The sequence below is a fragment of the Hypanus sabinus genome, chromosome 3 (genome assembly GCF_030144855.1).
Source record: "Hypanus sabinus isolate sHypSab1 chromosome 3, sHypSab1.hap1, whole genome shotgun sequence".
In the NCBI taxonomy this organism is placed as follows: domain Eukaryota; kingdom Metazoa; phylum Chordata; class Chondrichthyes; order Myliobatiformes; family Dasyatidae; genus Hypanus; species Hypanus sabinus.
This window is the reverse complement of record NC_082708.1, coordinates 108,772,465-108,793,951: the sequence shown is the minus strand read 5'-3', so window position 1 is coordinate 108,793,951 and position 21,487 is coordinate 108,772,465. Positions and strand designations below refer to the sequence as shown.

The 21,487-nt window shown below is 39.8% G+C and overlaps 1 protein-coding gene across 3 annotated transcripts in view; it reads left to right on the top strand.

Moving 5' to 3' along the window:
• Positions 1-12,237, top strand: part of ctso (cathepsin O) — a 39,667-nt gene extending 27,430 nt beyond the window's left edge. Inside the window, exons 5-8 of one of the 3 annotated variants that reach the window (XM_059964926.1) lie at positions 2,379-2,500; positions 6,463-6,626; positions 8,445-8,537; positions 10,941-12,237. In XM_059964926.1, coding sequence (XP_059820909.1) covers positions 2,379-2,500; positions 6,463-6,626; positions 8,445-8,537; positions 10,941-10,975 — 414 coding nt within the window. In that variant the 3' untranslated portion in view covers positions 10,976-12,237. Of the gene's footprint in view, positions 1-2,378; positions 2,501-6,462; positions 6,627-8,444; positions 8,538-8,667; positions 9,986-10,940 lie in introns of those variants that run through there. The other 2 variants (XM_059964927.1, XM_059964925.1) reach the window with 2 other exon arrangements.
• The last annotated feature ends 9,250 nt before the right edge of the window (positions 12,238-21,487 follow it).

Here is a 21,487-nt window from a genome sequence, read left to right as displayed (position 1 = left end):
TTTCAAAGGCCAACGTCAGAGCATCTTTCAAGAGTGTGAGCCCTCACAAGGCATCAGCCCCCAATGGTGTGCTTGGAATGCTGTGCACTCAAGGGTTCTTAGCTGCTTCAGGAGGTCATTAATCATACCAGTGCCCAAGAAGAACAGGGTGAGCTACTTCAACAACTATTGCCCAGTTGCTTTCCCTTGTATTGTGATGAAATTATTTGAGAGGGGCATGGTTAGAATGAACTGTCACAGCAGGACCTGGCCCCACTTCAATTTGCCAACCATCACAGTAGGTCTATAGAAGATGCAACCTCACTGTCTCTCCATTTGGCTTGGACCAACTGAATAACAGCAGTACCTATGTCAGGCTGTTGTTTTTGATTACAGCTGGGTATTCAACACTATGCTGCCCTTGGTGCTAATTAACAAGCCTCAGAACCTGGGCCTCCCTCTGCAACTGGAACCCTGACTTCCTCATTGGAAGACCACAGTCAGTGCAGATCAGAAATACAACATCTCCTAGCTGGCTCAAGACTCCCCTCCATCAAGGACATTTTCAAAAGGTTGTGCCTCAAAAAAGTGGCATTGTTCATTAAGGACCCTCGCCATCCAGGGCATGCCCCCTTCTCATTCAAACCATTGGGAAGGAGGTGCAGGAGCCTGAGGACACACACTGATGTTTTAAGAACACGTTCTTCCCCTCTGCCATTGGATATTTGAAAGGTGCATGAATCCATGAACACTGCCTCATTATTCCTCTTCTGCACAGTTAATTTATCTACTTCAATAACTAATAGTAATTTTTACGTGTTGTAATGTCTTGCCACTGCAGAACAATGAACTTTGTGACGTATGTCTGTGAGAATAACCTGATTGTGATTCTCAACTCCCAGAATATTTTTAGCTTCAAAAGTCCAAAAAGTACATTCATTCTTACAAGTGGCAGAACTCGTGTCCTTCCTCTCTTCATTTTATTCATTGTTTTTTTTGTTATCAACCTATGCCTTTCAATTCAACACTGTGGAGGTACAGTTACCATGTCGAGTGACTATTGTGTATTTTCTCACTTGAAGGACAAAATCAAAGTCTGTAAAAATAGATACCATTTGTTACCCAGGTTACCGTTACCTCGTACTTCTGTTTTATAATTTAAAAATGCAATTTTAGGCATTGTAAGTCAGAAGTATGGGATAATGTGAAATGAAATTGTACTGAACATGCAGCTGATAGTGTTCTATGCATTTAAGATTATTTCACGGGGCAGATGCCAATTAACCTGCATGCACATATTGACAGTGAGAATATGTAAACTTAGCACAGATACCGCCCCGTGTCAGGATCGAACTCTGGTCTCTGGAGGTGTGACATAGTAGCATTTATGGTATTGCTAATGTGCTGCCCTCGATTATTTTAATAGTCTTGGGATATATTTTATATAGACCTGATGGTTTATCTTATTCAGTAATACTTCCTGTCTTTTTGTTGTATTTATCCCATACAATTTTTCTACATTTACTGAAGGAGATTGATTTTCTGGCTAAGTTATAATGGAAGAGCGAGGGATATGCGGGCTGTTTTGTGTACATTTGTGCCACTGCTGCTGGTCCACAGTGTCCAGTGAACAAACACTTTGGTTGTGAATCTACCCCAATTTGCACAAATGTAATGCCACAGTGTCTGGGATGGGATGATGTCTCTGAAAGGGCCATGCAAACTGCAGTAGGACATGTATTGTTGTGTTGAGAGTGTGGAGTATTTAAAAGGACAATGCGGGGATATACTGTGTGTATGGTATAAGGATCTGGAGTTGAGGTAGAAGGATGTCAGACACAGGGACTTTGAATATTCGAGCTGCAAACATCATCAGACAGGGAGGGGTGAGAGGGAGAAATGGGATATTCAAAACTGAACTCAAATATTGTGGCTGGCTATATGTGGGTTGGGGCGGTCAGCAATGCAGCTGGGTGCAAGAACAGACACAAAATTGGCTTGTGATCCTACTTGGAGGTTGGCAGACTGTTGGGTTCATGAAACTCAAAAGGTGATCAACATGCAGACTTTTAAAGGACCAACCTGCAACAAGATCAACACCTCAGACTCTCCCAGGAAGCCAGCAGATCTATGCCTAAGACTGCCCTTGGTGTGAATGGCTCTGTATTCATAGGCCACCAATATGTTACGCATGTTACAGCAGCACATGACTTCACTCCACATATCGATCGTCTTCACGTCATGGCCATGGTCAGATCTGCATGCTCATGTTGGTTTGGTGTTAGATAACATTCATTTTGCAATACTTGAAATAAATTTTAATTCCATCAGGTTGAGCCAGCAGTCCTGAACCTTTTGGTTTTGTTCCTTGACTAGTACACTTGTATTTTTGGTTACAGAGTAAAGCACGGTTGGTGGAAGAGTCTGTTTATCCCTTCACTGCAAAGACTGGAATATGCCATTACTTTCCAAAGTCCACATTTGGTGTTTCAATCAGGAACTATAGGGCATACAGCTTCAGGTAATCCTTGTTTGTTGTAGTTTATTGGGTCTTGCAATTTGAAATGATGAGTATTGAATACTGTTACTTCTTTACTGTCAATCTGATACTGCAGTGTTTATGGTGAAGGAAATGAAGTTTGATATTTCCAAACAATTCCACAGCCTTCCTGTGTACTTTCATCAAAAAGACATATCGAATAGATTCTGGATAGGGAAAGATTTATTTATTTATTTACACTTATTGTGCTACGGCTCAGAATAGGCCCTTCCAGCCCTGTGAGCCATGCAGACCAGCAACCCCCCAATTTAACCCCAGCTTCATCATGGGACAATTTACAATGACCAATTAAACTACCAACCAGTATGTCTTTGCACTTTGGGAGGAAACTGGAGCATCCAGGGGAAGCCCATGCGGTCGTGGGGAGAACGTACAAACTCCTTACAGGCAGTGGTGGGAATTGAACCCAGGTCGCTGGTACTGTAAAGTGTTGTACTAACCACCTTAAGATCTAAGCAGTCGTAATTCACCGTAAGCCAGTATGTAGCTCTGGCAAACCCTAAAATTGTCATATATTAAGGATGACTGCCCTCTAGCTAAATTGAACAGTAGACTGCATGAATGTTATTGTATTGCTCAGTAATATGCCTGTATGATCATACAGATTCAGCCATGTAAAATTGTTATCTTTCCAGTGTGGAAAACTTTCTAGATCTCATACTCCATCTCTGTATTTTACTGTTGCTTTTGTCATAGGCTGCGATGCTACTATGGTATGTGTACAGGACTAAAAACCTTTTCTAAAAAATGTCTCTAAATTTAACATGCTTACTAATCAGCAAAGTGCCTTCTGCCGTTTACTTGTCCTGTCAAAGTGTCTAAGTCCATAGGTGCTCACATTCTGTTCCACCTCCCACTTTCTTACACAACTTAATCTGTCTGTGATTCTTTGCTAGTTCTTTGATTTGTCATTGAGTCTGACTTTGTTACCTAGCTTTGCACCTTCAGTAAACTCTGCTATAATACATTCCCGTGACAGGAGAAGATTACGTTTAATGTAAATGGATGAGGCCTAAGGACTAAACCTTGTGGTTCTCCAAAAGATATCCACTGCATCTCAAAAATATCTCCTCCAAAAATAGGAGGAAATGATGAGCTGTTGGCCTCGTTCTATTGGAGACATTGCATTCATCTCAAATAAAGTAAGTAATTACTGACGTTTGTAGAGTCATACAACACAGAAGTGGGTCTTTTGGCCCACCACATCGACTGTATGATAACTTTTTTGCCCACCACACCAATCCCATTTAGGCATTTATCCTTTGTTGGATAGCGTGTGTTCATTCAGATAAGCTCTGATTCTCAGTGCTGAGTTCAGTTTGTGATTTTTAAATACTTGAAGTTTAATTTTTATAAAAATTGCATCAAATAAGTACATTCAGCAAATTCAGCAGTTCACTTCCCTATTACCTCTGTTAACAGTATACAATGATGTCTGAGAGGAATCACTAAGTAGCCAGAAATGTCCTAGTTTAGATAAAAATTACCCATGCAATAGTAATAAATCTATTTCATTCTAATCATATAACCATATCTTGGTTTACTCTTCATCGATTTCACAAAATATCTCTGAAACTTTGAAAATGTCATTTAAAATGTAACTCAATGTGTAATCAATCCTTAAAGCTTAACCCTTGAGATCCAGTGGTCTATGACAAAATCTAGAACTCCACGCATTGAAGCATAACCCTCAGCAAATCCATTCCGACAGAGTGCTGGAACGTGTAGCTGTCACTATTTATCACATGACATCTACATCTCCAGTAATTTTCTCACTAATGCTCAGGTTGGATTTCCTCAGGCGCACTGAATTACAGACCCCATCGCAATCTCAAACATGAACAAATAAGCTGAATTTCAAAGGTGGGGCAAAGGTGACTGCCCTTGACATCAAAGCAGCATTTGACCATGAGCCTGGTTAAACTAAGGAAAGTGAGCATCAAAGGCTGAACTCCAGTGGCTGGAGTTAAACCTCACAAAAAGGGTGTTGGTTGTTGTTGGCAGGAGTCAGTTATCAGTGCTGGACTTCCTCGTTGCGATGTTGGAGTCAACCTTATTCATGAAAATCAACCATAAAAGTAGATCCTAGAGATCTCATACCTATTAACTTCAGTTTTACTAGGCTCCTTAATCCCATACTTAGTCAAGTGGTTCCTTGAACATCTAACTAAATCCAGCCTACATTCATTGATAGGGAAAACTGCATTCAGCATGGAGAAATCTCAAGCTGATGCCCACCAACCCATCATGAAATGGAGCATTTGTTGTTCCAGGAAAGGACAAGTAAACCGTATTGGAAATATTCCTGCTGCCATATCAGGCTCTTCTTCAATGTCATTACCAATCACAAAGTTGAGCAGCCATCATCATCATCATTATTAGGTGCCATGTTGATGACTTAGATGGTCATGGTCTTTCCATGACCATGGTTGTTTTTGGCAAAGCTCAGAAGTGGTTTGCCATTGCTGCTTTCTGGGCAGTGTCTTTACAAGATGGGTGTCACAAGCCATTGTCAATACTCTTCAGAGATTGACTGTCTAGCTCCAGTGGTCGCATAACCAGGATTTGTGATATGCACAAGCTGCTCACACAACCATCCACCACCTGCTCCCATGGCTTCACGTGACCCTGGCTGAGGGGGGCTATGCAGATGCTACACTTTGCCCAAGGGTGACCTGTAGCCTAGTGGAGGAAAGGAGCACCTCACACCTCCTTTGGTAGAGGTGTACCTCCACTGTGCTCCCAAAGAGATGGTTGAGCAGCCATCTTCCTGATAAAAAAGGCTAGCATTCCATTAACCATTCAGCGCACGTTGCCAGAATTGTATATACACATCAATCTCTTTGGACCTCCCTGGTTCTACTTTTTCATCATTGTCATGATATCATGTCTGCCAATATTGAAATTCATTTATGATAATTTTGACCGTTCATTTAACACACTAATATCTCTCTGCTATGCTTCTGTTTACACCGTTATGCCCTCTGTATCAATACTATGCTAAGGAAATCTGGCTTCCTTTACTGCTGCACATTTTTTACTAGGACAGTTAACAGTCCAATGTGGATTCTAGCAGGATTTCCCAACCCACTGATTGGATTCTGCCAGTTCAAGTACTTGGTTGTTATCACTACTTCCTGTCTTCCACGTGCCAGGCAAATAATTTGCTCCCAATTTTAATAGTTTCAAAGTTGGCTCTTAGGTCAGACGTGAAAAATGCTTTCTAGAATTCCACATGAATAATAACCATAGATATTCCTTTCTCTGGCACTTTTGAAATCTCATTAAAAAAAAGCCGTCTTCATCAGACTTTGACCTAACCTTTACAAACCCATGGTGTATTGGGTATATTTTGTGGTGTAAATTTTATAATTCTAAACTATGGTAATTTCCCCTTGTGTACTTTCTATTTTTTATGTTCTCATTCACATGATGTTTGTGTCTTTATAATTTTTTCTTGCATTTTCCTATTTTATTTTTTGATTCCACTGTAACAAAAGTCTTGGATTTTTTTTCCCCAGAAAATAGGCTTTGTAAATAGGACATGAAAAATATAAGATAAAAACAGAAAATAATGGAGAAAAAAACTGCTCAACAGGTCAGGCCGCATCTGTGGGAAGAGAAAGAGAGAAATTGAAATTGGCATTTATCCAAGACCTGCCACACCAATCAGATGGATTATGGTTCGTTTGTTTCTTAATTGAACCAGTTTGGTCGATTCAAGAGCGACAGTGAGATTTGTGTCCAAAGTGGAGCACAGTTGGATGTGTCCTTGTTAGGACATAACATTAAAATTAGTTCTGCCCATTGAAATTGGAGCCCGTGTGTCCTATGATGACCTGATCAATGTTTATCCTGTTGCTATAATCAATCAAAATTCCTAAAAATCTATCATTGAATTGCTGTGCATGTCAAATTTACAGATACAATGAGGAGGAACTGATGCAGAAGCTATTGGAATGGGGACCTTTGGTGGCAGTTGTAGATGCAGTCAGTTGGCAGGATTATCTGGGTGGCATTATACAGCACCATTGCTCTCATGAAGAACCAAATCATGCAGTAGTTATCACTGGTTATGACAAAACGGGTAAGTGAAATGAATAAATGTAATTATTTTCCTGTTAGTTTAACTCTATTTGCTAAATAAGAAGCAGCATTTTGTCCCTTTTCACAAAATTACTGTCCTTAAAATTCAGTAGAAATTTTCTAAAAACCTGCTTAATGTTTAAAGAATGTGTATATCATTCTGCTGTTTCTCCCAATCTTCATTTGATAATCCCGTGACGTTTCCACTGAAGTAGCATGTTCCTACTTGGATCAAGTTCCCGATTCTTATCAATTCTTTTCTATTTGTTTCTGATGGATTTATTTATTCTGTCTACCATACATGTATGAGGTGTCTAGGGTGGGGTAGCACCTCTGGTGAAGGGGCTTGTCATGTCCATTCTCGGGCATCTCGCTCGCCTTTGGTCCTCACCAGCCACTCAGCTCTCATCTGTGGCTCCAAGTAGTTGTTTGCTTGCGGCAGCAGCCACACCTTGTTACACTACTTTGACAGGCAGCTAGACCAGCTGAGCGTAACCAGCAGACCTCAGACCCCAGTGAGATAGGGGCATGCCTGTCCTAACGTGTGAAGTCAGCTCCAGCGGACTGGCAGATGAGATTTTCAAAGAGATCCAATGGCTAGGAAGGCGGTACTACAATGCTGCTTGGAGCACGAGGGCCATCACAAGGCACAGAAAACATGATGGTCATCCACTGCAACCAAGGAAGATCCCAGTTTGTGAAGCTTGTCCGTACCACTGGACCCAGACTTCTGAGATCGCGAGAGTGGAACTGCCTCATTGCAACAGCTTTTCCACTTCAAAAACTCTCCTGCACTGGTTTCTTGTAGACGTCGGACACAGTGGACAACCACCATACCATACATCATGGTTTTTTTTTGCAGAGGTAAAGGGATTTCTAATCAGCACAGTTGTCCTTTTTAATTCTTTGAAGTTCTCTTGTTATTAACTTAAAAACCTGATGCTTTACATGTCTTTAACTTAAAAGCAAACATAATTTATCATTCATCATTTTTTTGATTTATACTTCACGTTGCTTTGTGACTGAAATTTGATTCGTACAACTGAATATACACTGTTTTCCTAAGAATGAATGACAAATATCGATCACATCTAATTATTTTTGTAACATAGAATCACTGATATCGAGTACAGTATTTTGAATAATTCCATTGTGAAGTTACAGATGAAAAGAGCATTCAAAATGGATACAGTCTGTCTACCTCTTCCTAATTCCCCTTCTCTTCACCTCATCTGCTCATTTCCTCCCTTTGATGCCCTTCCTTTTTACATTTCACAAGTAGTCCACTCTTCTCTTCTGTCAGATTCTTCCTTCAGCTGCCTTCTATTGTCCACCTATCATCTCCCAGCTTCTCACTTCGTCCCTCCTACCGCAACCAACACCTTGCCTCTCAACAGGCTTCCCCAATCACATGCCAGCTTATGTTCATCCCCTGTCCCACCTTTTTATTCTGGCTTCTTCAAAGATTCAAAAGATTCATAATTCAAAGTACGTGTATTCTCCAAGTATGTATGCAGTGTACAACCTTGAGATTCATCTTCCCACGGACAGCCACTTCCCATTCCTTCCCAGTTCTTATGAATGGTCTCAGCCTGAAACATCAACTGTTTATTCCTCTCCTTAGATGTTGCATTTTGTGGGTGTTGCTCTGGGTTTCCAGCATCTACAGAATCTCTTCTATTTACAATCTAAGTTATGTAGTCTTGTGCTTGATCAGACAGGGAGGGGTTCATACCAATATCCTGTAGCTTTTGTTTCCTGACAAACAAAATAAGCGAGTATGGTAAAACTCATACATTCCCTTCTATTTTGTAAACAGGTGATATTCCTTACTGGATAATAAGAAATTCATGGGGAACCAGCTGGGGAATTAATGGCTACGTATATGTCAAAATGGGAAAAAATGTTTGTGGTAAGTTTTTCTGTCTGGTTCATTAAAAAGCTAACATTCCTTGGGGCAATATGTATTGATTAATTTTAATGCTGTTGTCCAATAAATTATTTGTTTGGAATACTCGGTCACAATTTTCCTCCTTGTTCAGTTTGCCCCCTGATGAGAACCAGTCATAATTTCCTGCAGCCTCAAAAGTAATGAAGTTGAGAAGCATCCACCCTTTCATTGCTGAGGCTGGTGAGTCTTCATGTCACTACACCCATGAACAAAAGACTTGCATTTAATGTATATCTCCAGCAAAGTATGTCCCAGTTATTTAGTCCCACAGAAAGAGGCCAAAAGAAAAGTGGATAGCTTGTATGATGAGTGATGATGTTTCTAGTAAGATGGCGACACTTCTGGTAGGATGGCGACATGTACAAATGCAGCAGCGTGTCGGGAGCCTATCAAAGGTGTTCTTTCCTTTGTAAAATGAGATTTTTTTCCGATCCATAGACAAGTCCACTCAAAGAATTTTGGGTACTGCAGGGCTATTCCTAGTAGGCCTCCGTTAGTCTCGATAGACCATGGATTTGCACCTTTGGAAAATTTCCAGGGCACAAGCCTGGGCAAGGCAGTTACCAAAGCTGCAAGTCTTCCCTTTCCACACCACCGATGTTGTCCAAGGGAAGGGTACTCCATCAGTGAACTGCTTGTTGATCACAGTAGCTGGACTGGTATAGGCCAGCGTGTCAGAGAAGAGCCCGGCCAGGATGTTGAAGGAGTCAGTTTGGGTTCGGAGGAGCCGATCTGGCTTCGGACCATGTTGCTGCCTCCTACTCAAAGGCATCAGGGTTAGTGCGTGAAGGCAGCATGCAGTATAAACATAGGGATTGTCTTGGATATTTCACTTGTAATCACAAAATTCTGTAGGACAGTGATAATGTAAGTTGTAGTAGGCCGGTTACCCTTATCTGGTGGAGCGACAGGCGACATGGGAGCTGTGTAGCCTGGATTGTAGCAAGGACTAGGCCTCAAGTCTCAGGCTTGCCTGCTGTTGCAGACCAGTCGAGAAGATGTGCGGAAGTGTTACAGCATGGTGCCCGTGCCTCTCCCGTTGGTGCTACCCCCATGTGTTCAAGTGGTGGAATGACAGGCTGGTTTGCATGTGTCTGCACACTCATGGGAGACTAACATCAATTGCCAGACATCGTTGCTCAGGTTCTTGTCCAGATATATGTTTTTTCTTGAGGGCATATGTTTCTTTGCTCGCTATTTTGAATGTCGCTTGTTCTTTTGAATGTTTTCCACCTTGGCTCCAGAGGAATGCTGTTCCATTCAGCTGAATGTATGGTTGAATGATAATTAAACTTGATTTGGTTTTGATTTGATTTGAAACCCTCATAGTCACTTTCTGCTGCTAGAACTTCACTAAAGTCACACAATTGTGATTTGGACACAGGAGTGCCAATACCAAACAAAGGCTGAAATCTGAAGATTGCAGGGTATTATATTGCTGTGACTGAATATATTTGTAGCTCACTGGGACCACCCAGACCAGGCTCTCTTCTTGCTGCTGGTAAAAGGTACAAGAGCCTCAGGACTCACTCCACCAGGTTCAAGAAATTACTACCCCTCAACCATCAGGCTCTTGACAAAAGGGGATAACCACACTCCCTTTCCCACAATCAGTGATTTCACTTTTAAGGTCTCTTTATCTCATTATCTACTGTTCTCGTTGCTTATTGCTATGTATTTGCATTTGCAGTTTGTTTTTTTTCTGCACTCTGGTTGATCTTTCATTGATCCCGTTATAATTACTATTCTGTAGATTTGCTGAGTTTGTCTACAGGAAAAGGAATCTCAGGGTTGTAAATGGTGACATAGATGTACTTAGATAATAAAATTTACTTTGAACTATGAATTGTCCTCACATTGTCCAGTTTTCAAATAGGAACAGTTCACAGTTATCCATTTCCCACATTCATGTTGTTCTGACCGTTGAGTTAGCCAGCTCATGCAAAAATTAATTAGGGGTTTGTTTTTGGAGCTCATTGGAGCTGGCTGATTTACTTCAAGTAACATCCAGACAGCTGTCAGGAAAACCCTGTCATTCTCTCTATTTCAGTGAGGTAGTGGCTAGCAGTCAACATATCACATCATTCATTTCCATCCACCAATTCCACAATCCTCCAGTGTAAATTCTGTTTCATAAAGGTCTCCAAGTAGATAGTGTAGCACAAAACAGATGGGTTACTCTTGCTGCCATGAAATAGGATTGTCAACATTTTCTTTCATAGTAATAGTGACAGCTATAAAGTAAGCCTTCCAAGCAAGTCTCTTCATCGTTGTATCTGAGTGAGGGAAAAATAATTTGCAACTAAATATTGGATATCATTATAAATCGGAAATGTAACTCAGTGTTTCTCTTTGCTTTTTTAGGCATTGCTGATTCAATTGCAGTAGGAATTGTGTGATAAGAAACTCCATTGATACCTCTCTGTGGGACAGCCTCTTACCACAAGCTAATATGAATCCGAAAGACTTTGATTACACTAGGTATGCTGAGAATTAAGCATTTGGCTTATCAGAGTATAGAACTACAAAGGAATCAACCTGACTTTCTTAAATTGGCAATGCCTGCTGAGGTCCATTACCTTTTGATGCCTTTGGATCCAGAAGAGATTCACCTGAAGCTTTTTCAACTCTGTATTGGTGGCACAATTTCTCAGCAGCTCCTGAAAATCATAAGCTCATGGTGCTAATTTTTCTTGTACGTTGCCAATGGGCAAGCTACCTCCCAATGGAATAGCCACGGAAAAATAATGTCAAAGTGTCTTGATATCAAGTTAGTCAGGCATTAACATTTCTGCTTTATGCAGAACTTTTGGCTTCACTAGCAAGGTTGGCATTTAGAGTCATATGTGGTACATCACAGAAATCGGCCGTTTGGCCCATCTGGTCCATGACGAATCATTTAAACTGCCTACTCCCATCAACCTGCACCAGGACCATCACCCTCCATACCCCTACTATCCATGTACCTATCCAAACTGAAATGTTGAAATCGAGCTAACATGCACCAGTTACACTGGCAGTTCATTCCACACTCTCACAACCCTCTGAGTGAATAAGTCTCCCCTCATGTTCCCCTTAAATTTTTCACCTTTCACCCTTAACCCATGACCTCTAATTGTAGTCCCACTAAAGCCAGCTTGTATTTATCCTATCTATAGCCCTCAATTTTGTATACTTCTATTAAATCTCCTCTCAAACTTCTACATGCCAAGGAATAAAGTCCTAACCTATTCAATATTACCTTATAGCTCAGCTCCTTCAGACCCAACATCATCCTTCTAAATTTTCTGTGTACTCTTTCAAACCTATTTACATCTTCCCTGTAGGTAGGTGACTAAAACTGCACAAAATACTCCAAATTAGGACTCTGTACAACTTCAACATGACCTCCCATCTCCTGTACTCAGTACTTTGATTTATGAATGCCAATGATTTATTGAATGCTCCCTCCTTGGGAAGTTGGTGGTGAGCCACCATGATTAGCTTGAGATTTTCAGTACTCTTCAACTTCTACATCAGAACACTGTGTGAGTTGTCATTATTTATAATTTTAATACTAAAAGTTTCTCACTGAAAATGATGAACAGCTATTCACAGAATTCAGTTGAGTCTTGTGATTTCTTAATGCAATAAATGCTATTATAGAACTTTACAAAACTGCCTTAGTTTTATTAAGCCTACAAACGGACAATATTGAAAGCAAAATAGATGTGTTTTAAATTTGAAAGCTAATTCATTTTCCCCAGTTTATATCCATCATATCTATTTCAATAATGAGGCATTTGACTGATACCTCACAAATGTCCTTCTTCCTGAGGGAAGGGTTAGGCCAGGGGTCGGCAACCCACGGCTCCAGAGCCACATGCGACTCTTTCATCTCTGTGCTGCGGCTCCCCGTGGTTTGTTAGTTTTTGAAATGTAATTCAAAATTTGAAGATTATGGTGATCTTGTACAATCTAAAAACGTTGTGGAGACCCCATTTCCTGGAACATCCGAACCGGCTCACAATTAGCCACCGTTCCGGCTAAGGAAGATAGCATACGGGGGTTTGTGAGTACGTGTCTTTTGGAGCATCCGCGCCCACGGGGACGGGTTGAGGGAGGCTTTAAAGCAAGGCTGTTTAGTTCGAATAAAGTTACCTTTGACTGCAGTGTCTTTATTTTAGCGCTGTGTGTAGCACACCGCTACAAAGTGTTTTTTATTGCTATTAATATACATCACCACTGCCAATGCCTGACACCCGCCAGTGCGCGCTTTCTTTTAATTCTTCGATCCAAGGTAGGCTAACTATGGAGTAACCTTCAACCCAACGTCTTTTTTTCGGAGTTCAAAATGTTTTAGTTGCATGCAGAAATGTAATTTCGTTTTCTCTGCAGGAGTTCATCAATTTCATAAATGCAACACATTATAGTTTGTTTATACATAGCATAAAGGCAAAAAAAACCGTTTTATGCAGTGTTATTTCATTTTAAATGTCAAACGGGTTTTGTGGCTCCCAGTGTTTTCTTTTTTGTGGGAAATGGGTCCATATTGGCTCTTTCAGTGGTAAACGTTGCCGACCCCTGGGTTAGGCTAATCGAGGAGTGTGCTCGAAGGATGGCACAAGGTTATGGGCCAAAGGGCCCATTCTGTGCTGTACTGCTCTGTGTTGTAGGACAGGCTAAATATGGGAAGAAAAACTCCCTAAATAAAAATTTTAACAACTGCAAATGTTGGAAATCTGAAATAACAGCTAGAAAGTGCTAGAAACGCTGAGCATATCAGGCAGCAGCTGTGATAAGACGGTGTTCAGAACTGTGAAAGAATGAAATCAAGTTAGTTTGAAATTAGTGATAAGGTTGGGGAGGGACAGGTAGGATAAAAGGAGTAGAGATGTGAGATTGCAGATGATGGAGGAACTCAGCAGGTCAAAGAGCGTCTGCAGAGGCAGAGTGATGGCTGATATTTTGGGTAGTGACCTTGTATCAGAGCTGAGAGGAAAGAAGGAACAGAGCCAGACTGTAGAAGTGACACAGGCTGGCAGGTGGTGCGTGGAACCAGATTTTGAGCAGGGGAAAGAAATGGAGATAGTTGTGGGAGGGGCGGAGGGGAGTTTAGAGACTGAAGACTGGAGTTGATAGGTGGAACCAGGTGGGGTTGAGGATGAATGGCAGATAGAACCAGGTAGGTGTGAGAAAGGGACAATAAAGGTGAACCAAGTAAGAAAAAATTCAGGTATATAGGTGATGGGAGGATAGCAAGTCCTAGGTAACGAGGAGAGGTACATAAAAGGGAACAATGAGACAGGGAATTTGAGTGAATTGTTGGCTGGATTGGGAAAGGAGCAGATGGGGTGTGGGTTACATGATATTTCATGCTGACTGTTCTGCCCATCTATGCTAGTCCCATTTGCCTGCATTAGGGTCATAGGGCTATGACTTCCCTTTGTAAGTGTGTGTCTCAATGCTCTTAAAGAGACTAATTAATTCCGGCTTCTCCTCTGGCATCATGTTGCAGATATCAATCACTAACAATTTGTTTTAAAAAAAGCTTACCCATAGAACCTCCTAGTTTTCACCTTGAACCTTTGCACTCATCTTTGATACCCCTTCCATGGGGCAAAATTTTGACTATTTACCCTATGTCATTCAAAGTCTTACATGCTTATTTTGGGTACCCCTTCAGCCTCCTTGCTCCAAGAAAAACAAGCCTAGCCTATTCAATCTCTCTCCATTACTAAGAGTCCTCCAATCCAGGCATCATACTGGTAAATCTCTTTTGCATTCTCTGCAGCACAAAAAGATCTTTCCTGTAGCGCAATGACCTGAACTGGACACAATACTCCAAGTATTTCCCAGTAAATGCATTGCAAACTTGCAACAATCTACTTTATGTTGAAATCAAGCTCACATGCTCTTATACTTCATGCTCTGTGAAGACAAGCATGTCATATACCTGCTTCACCACCTGTGTAGCCACTTTCAGGGAACTATGGACTTGAACCCCGATTTTTCTATGTCCAACAACATTCCTTGATGACCTTCTATTAACTGTACATGTTCTATCCCTACTTGACTTTCCAAGTTAAAGCAACTCTCACTTGACAGGGTTAAAGTCCATCCACCAATGCCTCACCCAACTTTCCCACTGAACTACTGTATATCCTGGTGATGGCTGCAACATGTCCAGATAGAAGATGCGATACTGTTTTTTAAGCTAACATTGAGCTCCGCCATATAAATGTGGGAGGGCACAGATTGATATCTCAAAGTGGGAGTGGAATGGAACATTAAAGTGGCGGGTAGTCCTGAGGGACAGAATGCAGGTGGTCAGTCAATTTGCAGCTGGTTTCTCCAATGCAAAGAAGACCACAAGTGTGAAAGTGGTGATTAAGGCCAGGACTGGATCAACCATTATGTTACTGAGCAGTGGAACAGGCTCAAGGGCTGTTATCTGGAACAGTTTTATCTTTTCCTTTGCTCCTCCGCCATTTTGGTCCAGGAATTCTTCAGTCTTTCTCGATGAGGCTTGGAGAACACCTTTAGCCCCAACAATGTTTTGTTATGGCAGAGTTCAGGGTAGAGTGTTTTGGGAGGTCTGGTGTTTTGTAATCACTGCTGAGTAAGGTTATTAGGTCTTCAATGATGGGGATATTGAGTTATGAGAAGATATTGATGTTTAGTTCATTTATTTTGGGGATTTTATGGTCAAGATATCAGTGGTAATTTTCCAGTTTGTTGAGATACCCCTACAGATAGCCTCGATGTCAGAAACCAGCAAGAGGATATGAGTCACTGTTGTCTGGTAACCATGTTTATCATGGGTTAGAGGCCTAGATCTTCAGATATTCTCTTTCTCAATGGCCTTTCTACATTCAATAGGAGGAGGCTCCTTAGTTACATGATATATTCCTTGTTTCCATGGACTTTTTTTTTTGTTGAACAGCAAGGTTATGTTGGTTTTTTAAAAAAATCTTTGATTTGCATATTTAATGTTTTGGTAAACAGATTGTTGATGGCTTGGAGCTTGGCCTCTTCAAGCATCATGCACTGAAAGACCAAACATGCACATCTACTGAGAGAAGGCTCTGCAGCAACACTGCTCTATAAGAATTCACTACTTACAGAGAAATCCTGATAGCAGGTCCCTGCAGATATTGAGGTTAGATTTGCCAATTGTTCAAAACAGTTTTATAAATTTAGTATGATCATCTGTTAGAATAACTTCTACTTTATTCAAATACTACACTTTATTTACAACCTGAAATAAGGTTACCAGACAAATTTGTACTTGATTAAGTGTAAGTTCCTAAAGAAGGCATCTGCTTTAACCCACCATGACACAATTTGCATGATTTTGTGTTTCATAATTGCTGAATTCAATATTTGAATGTCCCAATAAGATGAGGAGCAACTATATTGTTTTTCATTCTGTGGCTGGTGGTTACGCTATGGATTTACCAAAACAGCCACAACCAATTTTTCATTTCCTACCATGGCAAACCTGTGTGATTGTGATCATCTACAGCTACAATGTTAAATGTGGGAGGTGCAACAGGATTGAAACAGGTGTATTTTTGCAGCTGCTACTGTAACTGAGCAGTCCGCTTTAGGGTTCCTTCTGCTGACCATGCATGGGAGAAAAGATAGAAAATGTGCCTGAAATTTAAGCTCTTTCCCTTTTCCAGGATAGCTAGTAGGATCACCGTGCCCTGAATAAGACTCAAGTATGTTAAACATAAAAAGTCTGACACGACATCTCCCCTCTCCCGTGTTATCTATATATATAATGGGGAGAGAGAGAGAGAGAGAGAGAGAAATTAGAGATATATATGTAGATATATGTTTCTCCCAACATTGTTATTTGTTGACAACTTCCTTGGACAGCAGTGTGATTGGGAGAACAGGACAAGCTGCAAGCAAGCATAGGAGGAGGAAGGGAATAATAGTTTTCAATAGGAAATCATTTATACAATGGTTCATCTATCTAATTTTATCTTATGACACAAGCGACTGGTCCATGTGCATTCATAACATGGATACAATGAACTTCCTATTGTTTCGTATCACTGGTGCATCTCCAGAGCACCACTGAAGAATGTGTAACCTGCTCCTTCCCATTTAGTGCATTTTCTCAATTTCAGAATCAGTATAATGTTTAATATTGCTGGCATATATCATGAAATACCTTTCTTTGTGATGGGAGTACAGTGCAAAATATCATTTTAAAAACTATAGAATAAGAAATATATATTTAAAATTTTAAATTAAGTAAGTAGTTCAAAAAGAGAGCAAAAATGCTGAGATAATGTACATGGATTCATTGTCCATTCAGACATCCGATGGCAGAGGGCAAGAAGTTGTTCCTAGAATGTTGAGTGTGTGTCTTGAGGCTCCTGTACCTTCTCCTTGATGGGACCAATGAGAAGAGGACATGTCCTGGGTGATGGAGATGCTGAATGATGGGTGCTGCCTTTTTGAGGCTAGGGAGTCCAGTGCCATGCTGGAGGTGGTTGGGTTTGCAACTCTGCAGCTTTTTCCAACACTGTACGTACCTTGCAGTGATGCAACCAGTTAGGATGCTTTCAAGGGTACTGTATATCTGTAGAAATTTGTTAGTGTCTTTGGTGAAAAGCCAAACTCCGAATGAAGTATTGCTGCTGTCCAGGATAGCTCTTCAGAGATGTTCACAGCCAGGAAATTGAAGCTGTTCACTCGTTCCACAGCTGATCCCTCAATGAGGACTGGTGGTGTTCCCTCAACTCCCCCTTCCTGAAGTCCACAGTCAGTTCCTTGATCTTACTGATGTTGAGTGCAAGGTTGTGGTTGCAACGCTGATCAACCAGCTGATTTACGTATCTCACTTCTATACACCTCTCATCACCATCTGGAATTCTGCCAACAGTAGTTGTGTCATTTGCAAATTTATAGAAGGCATTTGAGCTGTGCCTATCCACAGAGTCATGGATGTAGAGTGAAAGAGTAGTAGACTAAGTACACATCCTTGAGGTGCACCAGTGTTGATTGTCAGCGAGGAGGAGATGGTAATTCCAATCAGCACTGACTGTGGTCTCAAGATGAGGAAGTCAAGGATCCAGTTGTGGAGGGAGGTACAGAAACCCAGGTTTTGGAGCCTGTTGGTTAGTACTGAGGGTACGATGGCCTTGAACACTGAGCTATAATCAATAAACAGATTCTTGTAAATATGGAAACTTGGGTCAATATTGTTGTGAAAAAATGTCTAACCTGAAAATATTGCAAAAAATGTGTATGAGTGAGAGAAATTTTATTAACTCCTCAAAAGTCATCAATCGACCATCACAAAATAAAATCTGTAAAAGAATGGATTCCTTTATTTTTCCATAGAAGAAAAATGGGGTCAGTTGTTGAACGTTTAAGTGAAAAGTTTCAATATAAAAAACTAGACAACTTAAATTGTTTAAAATTGTAAAAATTATGAAACTGAACCCAAATCTGTAGGGATTGTTTAATAACTGGATAGAGATTTAAATTTGGAATTTTAGAGAGCTGTAAAGGTAATGGAGCTCCTAAAATCGAAGCTAAATGGAATAGTTTAACAGCTTTTAATTCCAAATCAACCCATAATGGTTTTTGGTTCTTATCAAGCCAATATAACCAAAAACATAGTTGTCTAATATTCACAGCCCAATAATAGTCTTAACTTAGGATGTGCAAGTCCACCATCTTTTTTAAATTTTTGTAAACGATACTTATTAATTCTTGGTCTTTTATTGTTCCAAATAAAAGAAGAAGTAAGACAGTCAATTTGATGGAAAATTTTTTTAGTTAAAATGATAGGTATATGTTGGAAAATATATAAAAATCTAGGTAAGATCATCATTTTCACATCATGAATATGACCTATTAAAGAAAAAGTAAGTGGATTCCATCTACAAAATAGTTGTTTCATGGAGTCCATTAAAGGAACTATATTCGCTTTATAGAGATCTTTATATTTTTTAGTAATTATAATACCTAAATATCTAAATGTATTAACAATTCTAAACAGAATATCATTATATATACTAACATGGACATTTAATGAAAACAATTCACTTTGGATACCATGTTGGATACCATTTTGAAATTGAATCCCTTAGTGAAAGATTCCATGAGGAGAATTTATAATTTATTTTTGTTACAAAAAGAGAACCTATCACTAAAGATTAAACAAGATTGGGTGAGAGAACTTAATATGACCTTTGTTAATGAAGATTGGCTTCGAGATTAGAAAAACGTAAATTCTTCTTTTGTAAGTGCCAACCATTGTTTAATTAAATTTTAAATTGTTCACCGTTATTATTTAACAAAGGGGAGACTATCTAAAATATTTCCTAGTGTAGACAACTATTGCGATAGGTGTAGAACTGAAGTAGCTACTTTGTCACATATGTTCTTCATTAAAATCATTTTGGAAATCTTTACATTCTACAAGTTCTAAAGCTTTGAAAATTAATTTACAACCTAATAGATTGACTGTTCTATTTGGAATGGTTCCGCATCGTATTCAGGGTATCTCATCTTCAGGTCAACATGTAATTGCATTTGTTACACTACTGGCAAGAAGGGCCATTTTATTAAAATGGAAAGATATTTTTCCCCTACATTAATTGGATGGTTTTCTCAAGTAATGTTATGTCTTAGTTTGGAAAAAATTAGAAGTAGAACTTTTGATCCACGGTTTGATTTTGAGAGAAGATGGGGTTCTTTTGCCAAATACTAACATTTAATTTGAATTAAGTTATATGGTTTCCTTCCAATTTTATTTTTTTTATAAATATGAAATGGCAGTTGATGACTTTTTTATATATTTAGATGACGGTCAAACATATTGCTCTGGGGGGTTGATTCCTAATGGGTTTTTTTTCTTTCTTTTTTGAAGTTAGTGGGGGTTTTTTTCCTAGTTAGATGGGGGGTTTTTTCCCATCTTTTTCCTATATATATTTTTTTTATTCCGTTTTTATATTTTATGATCAGTTTTTTCTTCAGCTTTATTAATTGTATACATAGTAATCTGTTGAAGTTTTGTATCATTTTATAGCTGTTGAAGATTATGTACCAATAAAAAGATTCTAAAAATGAAAATCAATTAACAGCAGTCTGACATAGGTAATGCTGTTGGCCAGGTGGTCCAAGGCTGAGTGGAGAGCCAGTGAAATTGCATCTGCTGTAGACCTGGTGTGGTAATTGTCAATTGTAATGGGTCCTGGTCCTTGCTTAGGCAGGAATTGATTCTGGCCATGACCCAGTCTCTCAGTGCACTTTGTCACAGTAGATAGAGTGCAACTAGTTGATAGTCATTGAAGCAGCACACCTTAGGTTTTATTCACTCATAAAATCGTCTTCTGTTAGTCATACCTGGACATCCTGTATAGTTCTGGATCACCAGTCTTGAAAGCCATAGATCTAGCTCTCAGCAGACTACAAATCTGGTTCATCCATAGATTTTTGTTTGGGTATGTCCAGTATGATCATGAAGGCACACACTGGCTCTCACAGGTCTTGATGAAGTCAGTGGCAACTGTGGCATATTCATTCAGATTTGAAGATTAATTCCTGAACATTTTCCAATCCACCAACTCAAAGTAGTCCTGTAAGTGACCCTCTGCCTCCCTTGAACAAATCTTCTTGGCCCTCACCACTAGTGCTGTGATCTTTATTCTCTGCCTGGACACTGGGAGTAGAAATACAGTCAGGGGGTTGGATATCCGAAAGTGCAGGGTCAGGTGGCACGGTAAGCATTCATGAAGGTGCTATAATGGTGGTCAAGTGTGTTAGCTCCTCTGGTTCTACGGTGATATGTTGGAGATAGTTGTTCAGAGACTTCTTCAAGCATGCTTGATTGCAATCCCCTGCTATGATGGGGAAGGCACCAGCGCTGTTTTGTGACTGCTGAGCACAATACTCAGCTCCTCCAACGCCTGCCTGACATTGGCCAGTGGTGGAATGTACTCTGCTACCAGGATGATTGGCAGAAAATTCCCTCAGCAGATAAAAATTTATAGGCTGGCTTCAATTACAGAATGCCTGCAGTACCTCCCAGAAGCTCCGTTCCTCTATTTATACATTTATGTCTCCACTTAGTCTATGATGTGTTATTTTAGATCAGGACATTGCGAGCAGGCTGTCCTGTGCTGTTCTGCAATGAGAAAAGGTTAGCAAAAAATCTTATTGTGCAGTATTCTTTAGGGATGACTGACCATAACATAATAGAATTCTTCAAATAAGCTCAATACAAAACCAAGATTCTAAGTTTAACCTAATGGAATTTGGAAATGAAGAATGTATTGGCAATAGACAATTGAAAGCTTCAGTTAAAGATCCATTCGTGACAGGCACTATCTAACATTTAAATTCAAGAACTGCAATCATTAGTCATTCCGTTCTGCAATAAAAACACAAAAGGAAAAGTGATCCAATCCTGCCTTGCAAATAGGTTAAGAATAATATTAGATCCAAAGTGGAGGCATATCAAGTTGTAAAAAAAAAGTTTTAGACATGAGGTTTAGGAGCAATTTATAATTCAGCAAAAATGGATCAACGGTTTGACTAGTGAGGATCAAATTTTCTAGCAACATAAAAATGGACAATAAAAAATTCTACAAGTACAGACAAAAAGATTAGTTGATGACACATGTAAGCTTCTTACAGTCAAAGATGCGAACTCACTAATTAAAAAGCTGGAAAGAGTAAATGGGGAATTAGAGTTCCTATAGTTCCATAGTTCCTCCTAAACAGGATAATCACTGGAGTCTGTTCTGAAGGATGTAATAGCAGAATACATAGATAACATCAATGGGATGAGACAAGGTCATGCATTTATAAAAGGGAAATCATATTTGGAAAACCACCTGAAGATATTTTTTGAAGATGATATGAATAGAATAGATAAGGGAGAATCAGTAGATGCG